Below are 12475 nucleotides of genomic sequence, written 5' to 3' on the forward strand. Positions count from 1 at the left end.
CAGTACCACATACAGAAAGCCATTGTTCTACTTAGTAGCATTTTAGTAGCAGTAATGCTTACTGTTCTCTTTTAGCCTGTCCAGAGGATTTCTATGGCCCTGACTGCAAGCTGAAGTGTCTCTGTACCAGGGGGACATGTGACAGGTTTAAAGGATGTATTTGTCCACAAGGATGGCGTGGGTTGCACTGTGAAAACGAAGGTAAAGCAAGGTAACACTGTATTGTTATATATTGTGGCAGGGCACAAATAGATATAATTTATGAATACATTTTCATTAAAGGGCATCTGTCAGCAGATTTGTACCTATGAAACTGGCTGACCTGTTCCATGTGCACTTGGAAGCTGAAGACATCTGTGTTGGTCCCATGTTCATATGTGCCCACATTACTGAGAAAAATGTGCAATATATGCAAATAAGCCTCTAGGTGCCAAATGGGTGTTGTCCTTACAACTAGAGGCTCAGCTCCCTCTACAACTACTCCACCCTCTCCACTTTGATTGACAGGACCAGGTGTGACGACATTTTCACTGCCTGGTCTTGTCAATCAAAGTCGAGAGGGTCGAACAGTTGCAGAAAGCACAGAGCCTCTAGGTGTAATGGCAACACCCCCATTGCTCCTAGAGGTTAATTTGCATATATTAAAACATCATTTTTCTCAGTATTGTGGGCACATATGAACATAGGACCAACACAGATGTCTTCAGCTGCCAAGTGCACATGCAACAGGTCAGCCAGTTCATAGGTACAAATCTTCTGTCGGATGCTCTTTGACAAATTGAATAGACAAATCCCTGAAATGCCACCATACCTAGATGTTAAGTTTTGGAAAAAAAATCACTGACCCCAAAACACTACAAAAATACCAAAAACACATGCAGCAGGTCAGCCGGTTTCTTTCTTAGGTACAAGTCTGCTTATAGATGCCCTTTAAGGAGTTATAGAAGGACTCCAGCCATTTCATTTTTGACATATAATGCTAATATAATTTGTTTCATCCCAGCGCAGTTGCATTCATGCTGTACGTTTTGAAGCCTTTTATTATGGGCAGTGGCGCCATGTGATATTCAGTCTCACCATCAGTCCAAGGTTTACTCTCCTGTGTAGACAGGAGATCACTCTCTCCTGCATGGCTCACTTTCTGTGAACTACATCAGTGTTTCCCAACCAGTGTGCCTCCAGCTGTTGCAAAACTACAACTCCCAGCATGCCTGGACAGCCTTTGGATGTGCGGGCTTGCTCGGAGTTGTAGTTTTGCAACAGCTGGAGGCACACTGGTTGGGAAACACTGAACTACATGATTACATCATCATCTATCAAATTCTACCTAGAACCTTTCAGACCCCTTTCCAACATGTTCTATCCTTCTTTTCCACCTGTACATACCTATATGCATTTAGTGCTGCTGAAGATATAATTTCTGCTATCTAAAAGAGCAGAATTGCAGTGATATGTGTCTATACAGTAATTAGCTTCAGAGTTATAACACTCCCCTGACTCCTACTATCTGTCTATACGATCTGTGACTGCTGTGTGCAGAATCTTCAGTGTATTTTAATGAGATGCAGCTTTACACTTCTTGCCCTTCCTCCTATTTGTAATAGCTGGCAGGGAGGAAGCTATCACAAGCTGGGATCAGAGAGATAGGCTAAAGTTGGATCATGGAGGACTGAGACTATGCAGTGTGAGTTAAGGCCCTTTTACACTGCCCAAACATCGGGTAGATCATCGTTAACAAGTGTTAATAGGAATGCTTGTTAGCAATAATCTGTCAGTGTAACGGTGTCTCTGACTACCGATGAATGAGCTAAATCCTTGTTCATCGGGTAATTGGATCTTTCATGTGGTCACCTAAATCATCCTTTGCCAGCAGCAAATCGTGCTGTTTAAACAGCCTCTGCTAATGGCAAGCAATGATTTTGTATGGGACAAGTGATGGCATTAGTGATCACTCCTCCCCATACTGTGGAGGAGATCGCTGCATGTAAATGCAGCAGTCTCCTTCACTGATAAGCAGGAGATTGTCGGCAAGGAGGAAGGCTTCCTTCACGACAATCGCCTGCTCAATTGAGCAGTGTAAAAGGACCTTTAGGGGACAGAAGATGAAAGTCAGTGTCCATCACTTATAGAACTTATAGGACTCAGAGTAGAGCAAGTGCAGTGTGAGGAGGCATAATGAGAAACGTAGACTGTGTAACAGGATCCACATCAGAAGGGAAGGGGAAGGGGTATTATTCTTTAATAACAGATTATGCTGCACTATATAGGCATAGAAATGTTGGAATCTTTCTTTAATGTTTTTGCATGCATCTACAAATATAGGGTTGCTGAATCCAAAATGCATCCCATGTGAAAATCATCATGTTGGCACTATAGCATACTCCTAATACACCTTTTAGATCATCCAAAATACGTTTCAGCTGTTCTTGAAAACCCCCTAACCACATAGTAATTAATCACATGGTATATGCAATACTAAAATTAATTAATTTAATTCCGCAAAATATTTTGTTTAGCTGTGAATCTGTGAATCCTATATAATATAATGATTCCTGGAGAGGAGGCTACTTTCACACTAGCGTTTTCACTGGATCCGGCAGGGTTCGGCAAAAACGCTTCAGTTACTGATAATACAACAATCTGCATCCGTCATGAACGGATCCGGTTGTATTATCTGTAACATACCCAAGACAGGTCCGTCACGAACTCCACTAAAAATCAATTGGGGACGGATCTATTTTCTATTGCGTCAGAGAAAACTGATCCGTCCCCATTGACTTGCATTGTGGATCACGACGGATACGTTTTGCTCCACATGCCAGGACAGAAAGCAAACCGCAGCATGCTGCGGTTTGCTCTCCGGTATGAGAACATAACAGAGTGCATTTTGGAGCATTCCGTTCTGTTCAGTTACGTTTTGTCCCCATTGACAATGAATGGAGACAAAACGGAAAATCGAAAACGCTAGTGTGAAAGTAGCCTTACACAGCTATTTCTGCCATTCCTATAGACTTTAATGGAGAGGCCTGCACACAAGTTCGGCCAACTCCCCATTGAAGTGTATGGAGAATGTAGAGGCTGGTAATCAGCGTTATCTGACCCCAGATTTCCCTATATCTGAAGGTCCCAGTGCTGAAATTAATCCTGGTGTCATAATATAAATGACTATGAATGGAAGACCCATTTAAATTCATGTATGAACTATCAGTCATGCCTTAAAGGGGTTATCCCATGATTATTGTAAAAAATTAAATTCAGACATAGTCTAGTACATGACAAACTCTAAAAAAGCTAGAACCAGCCCTGTACCTCACATAGATCCAGAGATCTTCCTATTCATGGCTCCAATTGTTCTGCTAGATTTACTTCAAGCTGTCAGCTCAGTTGGGGGGGGGGGGGGGTGCGGGGGTCCTTTCTACTGCAGCTGGTGGCAGTTGAAGGATGGAACTGACCATGTACTTGCATCTCAGTGAACAGGACAAAGAAGTTAGAAAAAGAACAAACAGCAGGTGGCGCTATACAGATATATTTCATTGAATAACTCAGTGGCTATAACACATTTTGCATTACATGCAATTACAATAGTATTCAGATCCAGGTGCTAGTCTGAAAACTGTAGAATATTATATGTAGCTTAAGCAGATTGGAAACTTACTGGAAGCAACATCTTCAGAGATACCAGTGTATCATGGAGTGCTTCCAGTACATCTCCTTACAGGACTGGTCTCTTTAAGAAGATTCAGCACCCTGCCTTAGCCACTTTCAAGACATTGCACTGAGACACCCGAGTCCTATTTCGTACTGACGAGGGGCAAGCCCCCAGAAACAACTGTCTACAGAAAAGTCGGATCATGAATCATAAAGTGCCACGTCCAAAAGGTGGCACTGGCGAGATGGTTCTCTTTCTTGGGAGATGCATCTTTGTACTTTCATAGTAGACACACTTGTAAAAATTCTTCTGGGACAGATGTGGTCTTATCATACAGTATTTAGCAGTCTTATTTGCATGTCCATGTCCTGTGTCTTAGTAGGAGCTACAGTAATGAGCGGTGGATTATACTACATGGGTTTCTCAAGATCTCTATTGATAAGTGAATCTTATATTACAGGTAAACCATACATCCCACCACAGATACAAGAGATGGAAACAACCTTAGAATTGAACTCAGGAATTGAGTTTAAACCGACCTGTAGGGTCAGTGGCTATCCAAAACCTTCTGTTCAAGAGTTTCTACTTTTCAAAGAGGATGGCACCATGTTTCAGGTTGTTTTCTTAAGAATATCTATGACTTTAAAGATGATTATATACACTCGCCTAAAGAATTATTAGGAACACCATACTAATACGGTGTTGGACCCCCCTTTGCCTTCAGAACTGCCTTAATTCTACGTGGCATTGATTCAACTAGGTGCTGATAGCATTCTTTAGAAATGTTGGCCCATATTGATAGGATAGCATCTTGCAGTTGATGGAGATTTGAGGGATGCACATCCAGGGCACGAAGCTCCCGTTCCACCACATCCCAAAGATGCTTTATTGGGTTGAGATCTGGTGATTGTGGGGGCCATTTTAGTACAGTGAACTCATTGTCATGTTCAAGAAACCAATTTGAAATGATTCGAGCTTTGTGACCTGGTGCATTATCCTGCTGGAAGTAGCCATCAGAGGATGGGTACATGGTGGTCATGAAGGGATGGACATGGTCAGAAACAATGCTCAGGTAGCCCGTGGCATTTAAATGATGGCCAATTGGCACTAAGGGGCCTAAAGTGTGCCCAGAAAACATCCCCCACACCATTATACCACCACCATCAGCCTGCACAGTGGTAACAAGGCATGATGGATACATGTTCTCATTCTGTTTACGCCAAATTCGGACTCTACCATTTGAATGTCTCAACAGAAATCGAGACTCATCAGACCAGGTAACATTTTTCCAGTCTTCAACAGTCCAATTTTGGTGAGCTCGTGCAAATTGTAGCCTCTTTTTCCTATTTGTAGTGGAGATGAGTGGTACCTGGTGGGGTCTTCTGCTGTTGTAGCCCATCCGCCTCAAGGTTGTGCGTGTTGTGGCTTCACAAATGCTTTGCTGCATACCTCGGTTGTAATGAGTGGTTATTTCAGTCAATGTTGCTCTTCTATCAGCTTGAATCAGTCGGCCCATTCTCCTCTGACCTCTAGCATCAACAAGGCATTTTCGCCCACAGGACTGCCGCATACTGGATGTTTTTCCCTTTTCACACCATTCTTTGTAAACCCTAGAAATGGTTGTGCGTGAAAATCCCAGGAACTGAGCAGATTGTGAAATACTCAGACCGGCCTGTCTGGCACCAACAACCATGCCATGCTCAAAATTGCTTAAATCACCTTTCTTTCCCATTCTGACATTCAGTTTGGAGTTCAGGAGATTGTCTTGACCAGGACCACAACCCTACATGCATTGAAGCAACTGCCATGTGATTGGTTGACTAGATAATTGCACTAATGAGAAATAGAACAGGTGTTCCCAATAATTCTTTAGGTGAGTGTATATATATATATACTTTATATTTATTAGCTATCCAAATATAATACCAATGATTTTTCGGTCATACATAGACCGTCATCAAACACAGATTGCTTTAGATAAGCTGTGTATTGTGGCAGCGCCTGCTTGTGTATGGCGCTCATAACTGGCTAATGGATTAAAAGCAGAACATATATCAATCATTGTGTATGAAGTCAATGGCACTACCGCACACTGCACAGGATGTGATTGCAGGCGATCTCAGATCTCAGGTGCTGTAAGTCAAATGCCATCTGCTCAGGCACAATGACAATCTCCACAAGCAGAAAATAACAAAAGTGTCCTATGCTCTCTTAACAAACATATATAAATAGCGGGCCATTCCAACAAACCCAGTAGTGAGCATAAAACTAAAATAAATGTGCTGCTCTACATCACAATTGCCCACTGAACATCACCGTCACAAAATAGAAGTGCCTGCATTCCTGTCTGTACAGTCTGAGCCAAACAGGTAATGAAGTTTCCTACATGGTGAGGAGCAGTTACCTAACCCTCATGGTCAGAGTGGTCCTTAGGACCATCAGCACTTGTGGTCATGATCACAGACCTGCTCCAGATGTTGGCAGGCTCCTGAAGAGAGACTGGCTGAATGAGAGGTGACATCACCACTTGGTTGGAGAGTCCAGGGGCACAGATAGAGGTATCCTACACATTTCATCTTGCTTCCTTTACTGCCATATAGGAAACCAGGATTTCAGGGATCCCTCACTGCAATATAGGAAACCAGGATTTCAGGGATCCCTCACTGCCATATAGGAAACCAGGATTTCAGGGATCCCTCACTGCCATATAGGAAACCAGGATTTCAGGGATCCCTCACTGCCATATAGGAAACCAGGATTTCAGGGATCCCTCACTGCCATATATGAAACCAGGATTTCATCACGTCTTTGGTTTGGATTGTACGGCCAAGAGTGCAGGTTTTGTGGCAGCGATGTTTATTGGACAGTTGTGCTGTAGATCGGCACATTTAATGCGGTTTTAGGCTCACTACTGGGTTTGTTGGACCGGGCCGATATTTATATATATTTGTAGAGGGAGCACAGGTCACTTTTGTTATATATCACCCACTGTGCCAGATCCTTGTTTTTGATTTAAGAGGATCTGTCAGCCTAATATACTACCCTATGTATAAAACTATGGGGGTCATTTTTTATTAAGATCGGCGTTGTCATATCTCATATGTATGTCATATCTTGATGTATATTTGTGACAAATTAGACTACACCCCCAACTGAGACTTGTTGGACAATGAAAAAAAAATCAAGAAAAATATGGCAGCTGGATTCTTGCCCCATACTCAAATCCATATCTACTCTATTTTTATGTGTTGTCTTGTATTGCATTTATGAAATCCACCCATGATAGTAACTAATATTGATGTCTATAGGCGGTGTCAACCACTGAAATTGATCAGCAGACAGTTGCCCAGTTTTCTGTAGGGAAGATTGTGCCTAGATTTTCAGGTTGGTGGATCTACAGTGTGAAGACTGCAGCAGGAACAGATGACCAGCATGTCCACATCTATGTGAAAGGTAGGAAACATTTAACAGTCATAGGCAAAAGTTTTGAGATTGACATAAATTTTAAATTTTCAAAAAGTTTGCTGCTTCAGTTTTTATGGTGGCATTTTGCATTACAGGTTGTTATGAAGAGTGAACAGATGAATTGCAATTATTTATAAAGTCATTCCTTGCCATGAAAATTTACTTAATCACAAAACCCTTATTTCCACTGCATTTCAGCCCTGCTAACTTCATTTCAGTAATATTCTCGTTAGCTCAGGAGAAAGTGTTAACGAGGACAAGGCAGCTGATATCATTCTGTCAAGCTGACTGAATTAGAAGAGCAAACTGGTTGCTTTAAAAGGGACATATGTGGTAAAAGGGACATATGTGGTGCTTAAATTCATTGTCTTCTTCTGTTAACTGTGGTGACACCCAAACAAACACATGCAGTCAACTAGAAGTGACTAGGCCACACAACACATTTTTGAATGCCCCCCTTGCAACCCCCCTCCTCCCGAGGAACCCTCACTCCTGCGACTAGTCAAGATAATGCTCTGAGACCAGGCCAAGCAGCAACTCCGTCCATTTCCTACATGTATATACTGTATATCATGTCACCTTATATACTGTGACTGTATATAATGTCATTTTACATTACTACTGATGGGCCCTGACAATAAAACATTTCAGTCCTCCTCCTGGGCGGGCCCCTTCGGCGTCTGGGCCCTGCAGCAGCTGCTTCCCATGCTTCCACTATAGCTACACCCCTGTTTGCTTTTAAAAGGGCTTCACAGGCAACGTCATTGCTGTTTGTAAGATTCTGCCTAACCATTTATCAGATCACTAAGGACTTCAAGGAAAGAGGTTCAATTGCTGTGAAAAAGGCTTCATGGCACAAAAAAAAAAGTCCAGCAAGTGCCAGGACCATCTACTAAAGAGGATTCAGCTATGTGATCAGTTTACCACCACTGAAGAGCTAACTTCAGGCAGGTGTGATGCTTAGTGACTGTCTGTATCCAAACCAAAGATCCAAAAGGATTCTCTAATCAATAGTTTCAAGGAGTGGTCACTTTCCCAAATATTTTTAATAGCAATAAAAAAAATGAGACAAATATATTATACCATTATGGCTTTCCCTATAATGTTTATAGAGCATTGATATATTTACCACCTTTTTAGTAGCTATCGTACATCCGAAAGATGTTTATTAATCCACATTCTCAAGGTGCAAGTTGTGCAACCAACATAGTGTTTTTGGCAAATCAAACAGGAGGCTAGAATTGTCTTCTAGTCCTCAGGTATTGACAAGCCTCACATCTCATGTAGCCACATATCTAAGGCTACTTTCACACTTGCGTTTTGGCTTTCCGTTTGTGAGATCCATTAAGCGCTCTCACAAGTGGTCCAAAACGGATTAGTACTGAATGGAAAAGGATCCGCTCAGAATGCATTAGTTTGCTTCCGATCAGTCTCCATTCCGCTATGAAGGCGGACACTAAAACGCTGCCTGCAGCATTTTGCTGTCCCCTTGACGAAACTGAGCCAAACAGATCCGTCCTGGATCCGTTTTCTCTGACAAAATCTGGCACAATAGAAAATGGATTTGTCTCCCATTGACTTTCAATGGAGTTCATGATGGATCTGTCTTGGTTATGTTACAGATAATACAATCAGATCCATTCATGACGGATGCATGCGGTTGTATTATTGTAATGAATCAATTTTTGCAGATCTATGACGGATCCGCCCAAAACGCGAGTGTGAAAGTAGACTAACATTCATGCGTTGGTAACCAAGTATGCTTAATGTTTTTTTTTGCATCAATACACTGGGTGATAGAAGCGAAACTAAGGTCGGTGCCCTTCTAGCTACCATCTTGATACCTGGGGCGACTATATTTGCCAAAGCTACATCCTGAAATAAAATAGGAAGATACTTCCTGACAATGTTTTCTACCTCAGTGAACTAGCAACTAATGCTTGTAACAAATGTGACAGGTTGATGTGTGTGAACACTGCCACTCTTGGGGATACATCCGCTAACGGTTGTTAGTGGCTCTGCTGGGATGTCCTAATAAAAGCATTATGTAAAATCAAATTATAGTAACCTCTGGCTCCTAAACGCTCCCACAATTTTTTAGATTCCTCTAGTAGAGCAATTACTGTGAAGTCTTACCTATTCGCCATACAGAATGTTATAAAAGACGGGGTGAGGTTGACATGATGTAGCTAGCAAGGTAGCATTACCGGCTGTATCTTTCTAGTAGGTACCACAACAATATCTCTGCCAACCACATTGAGCTCGATATCCAAAAAGGTAATGGATGAACCGCCCAATTTAGCAGTAAACTGTAAATGTATGGTTGTCATTAAAGGACATCTGTCAGAAGATTTGTACCTATAAAACTGGTTGACCTGTTGCATGCACGTTTGGAAGCTGAAGGCATCTGTGTTGGTCCCATGTTCATATGTGTCCACATTGCTGAGACAAATGTTTAATATATGCAAATGAGACTCTAGGAGCAACGGGGGCGTTGCGATTACACTTAGAGGCTGTGTTTTCTCTGCAACTGCTGCACCCTCTGCACTTTAATTGACAGGGTTTGATGAATTTTTGAGAATGTCCTCCACAGATTTACAGTACAAGTGAAGCCCTTTCAAATTGGGTCAAATCGATTTGGGCTCAAATGGAACGGTTGATTTGGTTCAGTGAGACCCAAATCAAATTTAAATTCACTCTCTAATCATATCTTTGCTAAATGTAATTTCTCTTGGTTTTAGTATTCAAAAAAAGTAATGATTTCTATTTATTTTTTCATGGACAGTTGCTCCGTATCCTCAGTATGGTCCAATGTTGAATAAAAGTGGACCCAACTATCTTCACATACAGGTCAACACTGACTCCTACGGAGGAGATGGTCCCATTGTAACTACAACTGTATTGTATAAACCCTCAAAGAAATTAACTGGGTGGATTAGCTTAAGTGGTAAGAAATAATTTAGCTTAGAAATGTTTTTCATCCAATTCACAAAATTACATAAAAATATACATTAAAGAACAAAATATTCTGACTGTAAAGCAAGATTAAATGTACTCATTTTGGCATCTGGATGTGCATGCACTTTAATTATTTTGGTAGTTCATCCAACTCATAATTATGAGAAAAAGAGAACATTCCCAGTCAAGTAACTCTCCCCTTATTCATTTTCAGTACCTGTGACTTATAAAATTGTGAAACTTGAAAACCTGGAGCCAAGAACTGAGTATAAAGTTTGTGTTCAGTTGGGACGCAAAGGAGAAGGAGGAGTGGGACATCCAGGTCCAGAAAATGTCTTCACCACAGAAGCATTTGGTAATGGACTAGGCATGAGCTATCTGCACGTCGGGTGGTGTAATTTCCTATGAGATGTCATTAATGATAATTCTGTACTTTTTCTTCTTTTTTTTTTTTACCTTTTGTTGGCTTCTTTTCTTTATACATCCTGGTTGAGAAGCATGCTTACAGCATCTTGATCCACTCGTTAATTTAGCATTAGACAATGCAGGACAGTTTGTGCAAGTCAATGAAGCTAGCCATACACATGAACGGCTCCCTAATAACTAATAGCTCCCTAATCCCCCATCATATTCAATGTCCTGGTAATGTGGGATAGGTGATTATTCACTTTGGCGGCACTCAATGGGGCACTATACTGTGCAGGGAGCACATGAAGGGGCATTAAACTATATTATTTTCAAAATGACAGGAAAAAAGTAAAAAAAAAAAAATGGATCAAACTTCAAAATGTGAAGAAAAAATTGGCGTCTAATAACAATACCCCCAAAGACACGGCCCCTTTTTACCATGTAAACTTGGCCAGTCGTAGTCCTTAACAAAATATATAAAAGATAACCCTAATGTATTTTAACCCTTCCCGACCAGTTGGGTCTTTAAAGATGGCATCCGTTTTGGAGCGGGGCAGGCACAATAGCCATCAGGTTTTTGCTGATTCACGTAGCAGAGACTCTAATTTTACCCTTCAGATGTTGTGATCAATTGTGACTACGGCATCAGTTGTGGCCTTCCCCAGAAGTGCTGTGCTCCCAGCACGTGAACACCTCGCCGCGTGGTGATCGGGGAACCGTTTATTCCTTGTAGTAGCTTCAGTCCTTCTGAAGGATCTGAGACTATCATAGCAGTAGTTCCTATGGACACCTGCAGGTGGCAGGGCTTCACAGGAACGTAGCACAGCTCCCATAGGCTGCAATGGTAATTCATTGCAGTCTATGGGACAAATGATCTAACAATTGCTTGTTAAAGTCCACTAAAAGAATTTAAAATATGTGTAAAAAAATGGTTTTAATAAATTGCAAAAAGTATAAAAATACAAATCCCCATAATAAAAATAAACTATAAAAAAAAAGATCATTTTCATCATGTCCCATTCTTTTCCTGCATAGAGTTCCGTCCTAGGGGCTCAATACCTGAAAAGAACTGATCAGTTTTATCCCCATGCATTCTGAATGGAGAGCAATCAGTTCAGGATGCATCAGGATGTCTTCAGTTCAGTCACTGAATGGCGTTTTGGACGGAGGAAATACCGCAGTGGTATTATCTCCGTCCAAAATTCCGGATCAGTTGCCGGCATTAATTTACTGTACAATGAAATGTATTAGTGCCGGATCCGACATTAAAAATACTGCAATGCCGCATGTGCAGACCGGTAAAAATGTGAAAAAAATATATAACGGATCCATTTCTCCGGATGACATACAGAGAGACGGATCAGTTTTTGCAATGCATTTGTAAGACGGATCCACATCCGGATCCGTCTACAAATACTGTCCGTTTGCATGCAGATTGCCTGATCCGGCAGACACTTCCGGCGACGGAACTGCTTGCTGGATCACTTTGCCGCAAGTGTGAAAGTAGCCTAACTGCTTTTTTGTTGGTTAGTTTTTCTACATAGGTAACACCATAAAAACAAAAATCATTAAACTGTGGCAGAATTACGTTTTCTTCCATTACACCCGATATGGAATTAGTTTTCTAGCTTCCCACTACCTCGTATGCAAAATGGTGCCATTAGAAAGTGCAAATTGTCCTGCAAAAAAACAAGCCCTCTGGTTGGAGAATAAGCCTGAGATATATCACAACATATGATATAGCGGATGTTCAAAAATTAATATTATGAGACTTTTTCTTATTGTGGTGGGGACATGCTCTCAGTTTTCATCCTGAATAATTTTGTAATATTTTGATACATTTAATAAGAAAAAAACAAGCCCTGCGAACGGAAAAAAAAAAAAGTTATGGCTCTGTGAATGCTGGAAGCTACAAATGAAAATGCAAAAGCAGAAAATCACTCGGGCTAAAAGGGTTAAATTGATGTTCTGAACCTAGTAGCAAATAATTACAAA

General features: G+C 41.2%; 1 protein-coding gene across 2 annotated transcripts in view; it reads left to right on the top strand.

Annotated features, from left to right (window-relative positions):
- Positions 1 to 12475, top strand: part of TEK (TEK receptor tyrosine kinase) — a 109838-nt gene that overhangs the window by 66874 nt on the left and 30489 nt on the right. Inside the window, exons 7-11 of one of the 2 annotated variants that reach the window (XM_044271829.1) lie at positions 76 to 201; positions 4110 to 4264; positions 6958 to 7102; positions 9900 to 10061; positions 10287 to 10427. In XM_044271829.1, the coding sequence (XP_044127764.1) occupies positions 76 to 201; positions 4110 to 4264; positions 6958 to 7102; positions 9900 to 10061; positions 10287 to 10427 (729 nt within the window). The remainder of the gene's footprint in view (positions 1 to 75; positions 202 to 4109; positions 4265 to 6957; positions 7103 to 9899; positions 10062 to 10286; positions 10428 to 12475) is intronic. The other variant, XM_044271838.1, reaches the window with a different exon arrangement.

The sequence above is a fragment of the Bufo gargarizans genome, chromosome 1, assembly GCF_014858855.1.
Source record: "Bufo gargarizans isolate SCDJY-AF-19 chromosome 1, ASM1485885v1, whole genome shotgun sequence".
In the NCBI taxonomy this organism is placed as follows: Eukaryota; Metazoa; Chordata; class Amphibia; order Anura; family Bufonidae; genus Bufo; species Bufo gargarizans.